Here is a 2,171-nt window from a genome sequence, read left to right as displayed (position 1 = left end):
TGAGTGCGTTTAAATCACACGAAAGTTCATCATTATGAACATTCCAAATAAAACCAAAAAAAAACATTTTCATTTTGAGGTACATCATCTTTCATGCCTGAATTGGAATTAAAAGTCCAATCTCTAAGATTGAAACCTCACAAAGACATCAATTTTTTGGATTCAATGATAAATTTATTCGTTCCTTTTCCAGAATAGAAACTACATACTCAGTTATCTACATAAAACGATTTCTTCAACAAATTAACTGTCTTGGAATTCTGGAGGTGATCTGGATGAATGGAAGTTGATAGTTGCAGCTAAAAGAAATGGACTTCATTTCAAACCAAAAACGACTCGACGATACCTAAAATATTTTATTGTTTCATATGAATCATCTTGCCACCAAAGAAATCTTGGAAAATCCCGATCCATTGGACCTTTTTCTAGGCATCCATTCAAAGATACACCTCCCTTAACAGTTGCCGAAGCATCAAAAACCAGCCTCACCTTTGTGGTCATACTGACCAGCGTGATGTGTTGAATAGTGTACTTTTTTCTTTTCAGCTTGTTTTACTTCCTCAATAATTGCCAGTGTTTCCCAGTCATGAAGCACTTTTTCGTATTCTTGTAATTTATCTGTATTCCTTAACTTCTTTGTAGTAGACATCAACCAAGAATTGGGCATTTCTTCATTTCTCATTATTTCCGGATGACCTTCAATCCATGGTAGATGAACTTCATATCTGTTCTCCTTCCAAGCTATCGTTTGAATAAACTTCTTTAAAACTTTTTCTTCATGTTCATCTTTGGTTTTGATATGAGCAACATCTTTTATTCCTATCACATCCAAATTCCATAGATCTGCAATGGAAAACTTAGTAAAACCGGCAAATGTAGTAGAATATGTACTCTCTCTCTCTGACTCATTATTGTCCAACCTAAATAAGTTCCGAGAGCAACGTAGCCATTCATCAATTTTTCAATTGTCAAAAGCTGACCGAAAACATCGGCTCCTAATAATAATTGTATTTCATTTAAAACATCGAAGTTTCTAGTATCACTCAAAATTATATTTTTATTTTTCAAATAATCTATAACGGATAAATCAGTCAAACGAGGTAGGTTGTTATATATTTTCACTTGTTCCATCACATTCACCCCTGTTTCAAACGTATTATTTGAATTTTGAATAATAATATTATACACATCATGTATTTTTGGTTCTGACTGAAACCCTCCAAAAACACCTTGTACAATATTTTCCTGACGAACACTATCCAATCGTAATTTAGCTGCATATTGACGTGAAATATATGATATTTGCGATCCTGAATCAAGTAACGTTCTAATCAATTTCAGTTTGTCAGTATTGACAATTTTGAAAACAACCGTTTGCAATAAAGTTTCGTTCGAAAAATTGTTAGTTGAAGTATTTCCAACCTTATTGTTTGGATTTTTATCATCTTGATCAGTGATTCCTTTCTTCACATGCAAATCAGGACATAAACAAGAAAAACATCCACGTTTTTACATACGTTGAGCTTTCAAACAATCCTTACTTGCATGTGAATTCAAATCGCAGAATAAACAATTATTTCCCTTATCTTTTGGATAGTCTTTGGGATAAGCTGTGTACAAAGCAGCTGTTGTGTATAATTCATATCTGTTTTGGAAAATATTTATTATTACTGGCATGATATCTGTTGTACTCGTGTCCTTTTCCAAATCCTTTTTGTGCCAAATTTATCCGTTCTTCTGACTCAACCTCCATTTTCAAAAAACCTAATAACATATTCAAATAATTAGTACCTTTATAATTTTCATTATCAACCTTCTTATTTCTTTGATCAAAATTACGATGTCTTCCCCAAGTTCTTGAAACTTCTGCAGGCAAAGCCGATTCTACAAGAGGGAAAAGCATAGCCGCATATTTTTCGCTGGTAACTCCTAGGGATTCCAAAGCTCTTAACTGGGTTTCAAGTTTATTATACAGATTGGAAAGAGACATACCTGTTTTAGCTTTTGAAGTTTGTTACAGTACAAGTTGTAATAGTTTCCTTACGTAAACTTCGATTGGGAATTCGACAATTTTTCTTTAACTTCTTCATCTGCCTCGAATAATCTGCAACTCTCATCCTCCAGTTGTCTTAGTAAAAATAGTAAATCCTCTTTAGTCGAATATTTCAGCT

General features: G+C 33.2%; 1 protein-coding gene across 1 annotated transcript; it reads right to left on the bottom strand.

Annotated features, from left to right (window-relative positions):
- Nucleotides 1-472: 472 nt before the first annotated feature.
- Nucleotides 473-1,753, bottom strand: LOC141484012 (uncharacterized). The gene is made up of 2 exons (XM_074179152.1): nucleotides 1,672-1,753; nucleotides 473-843 (listed from the first exon to the last, which is right to left on the bottom strand). Exons 1-2 carry the CDS (start codon nucleotides 1,751-1,753, stop codon nucleotides 473-475), a joined length of 453 nt encoding a protein of 150 aa, XP_074035253.1.
- Between the last annotated feature and the right edge of the window lie 418 nt (nucleotides 1,754-2,171).

The sequence above is a fragment of the Leptinotarsa decemlineata genome, unplaced genomic scaffold (assembly GCF_025532065.1).
Source record: "Leptinotarsa decemlineata unplaced genomic scaffold, Ldec_3_MD MMD2_tig00004307_RagTag_RagTag, whole genome shotgun sequence".
In the NCBI taxonomy this organism is placed as follows: domain Eukaryota; kingdom Metazoa; phylum Arthropoda; class Insecta; order Coleoptera; family Chrysomelidae; genus Leptinotarsa; species Leptinotarsa decemlineata.
Note: the sequence above shows the minus strand (reverse complement) of the source record. Positions and strands in the feature narration are given on the sequence as shown.

Excerpts from the sequence above, each read along its gene's own strand:
- LOC141484012 (XM_074179152.1), bottom strand. The coding sequence starts at position 1,753 with ATGGAGGTTGAGTCAGAAGAACGGATAAATTTGGCACAAAAAGGATTT. Across the intron at positions 844-1,671 it reads GTACAACAGATATCATGCCA|ATCTATGGAATTTGGATGTG; the intron begins GTAATAATAAAT and ends TTTCCATTGCAG.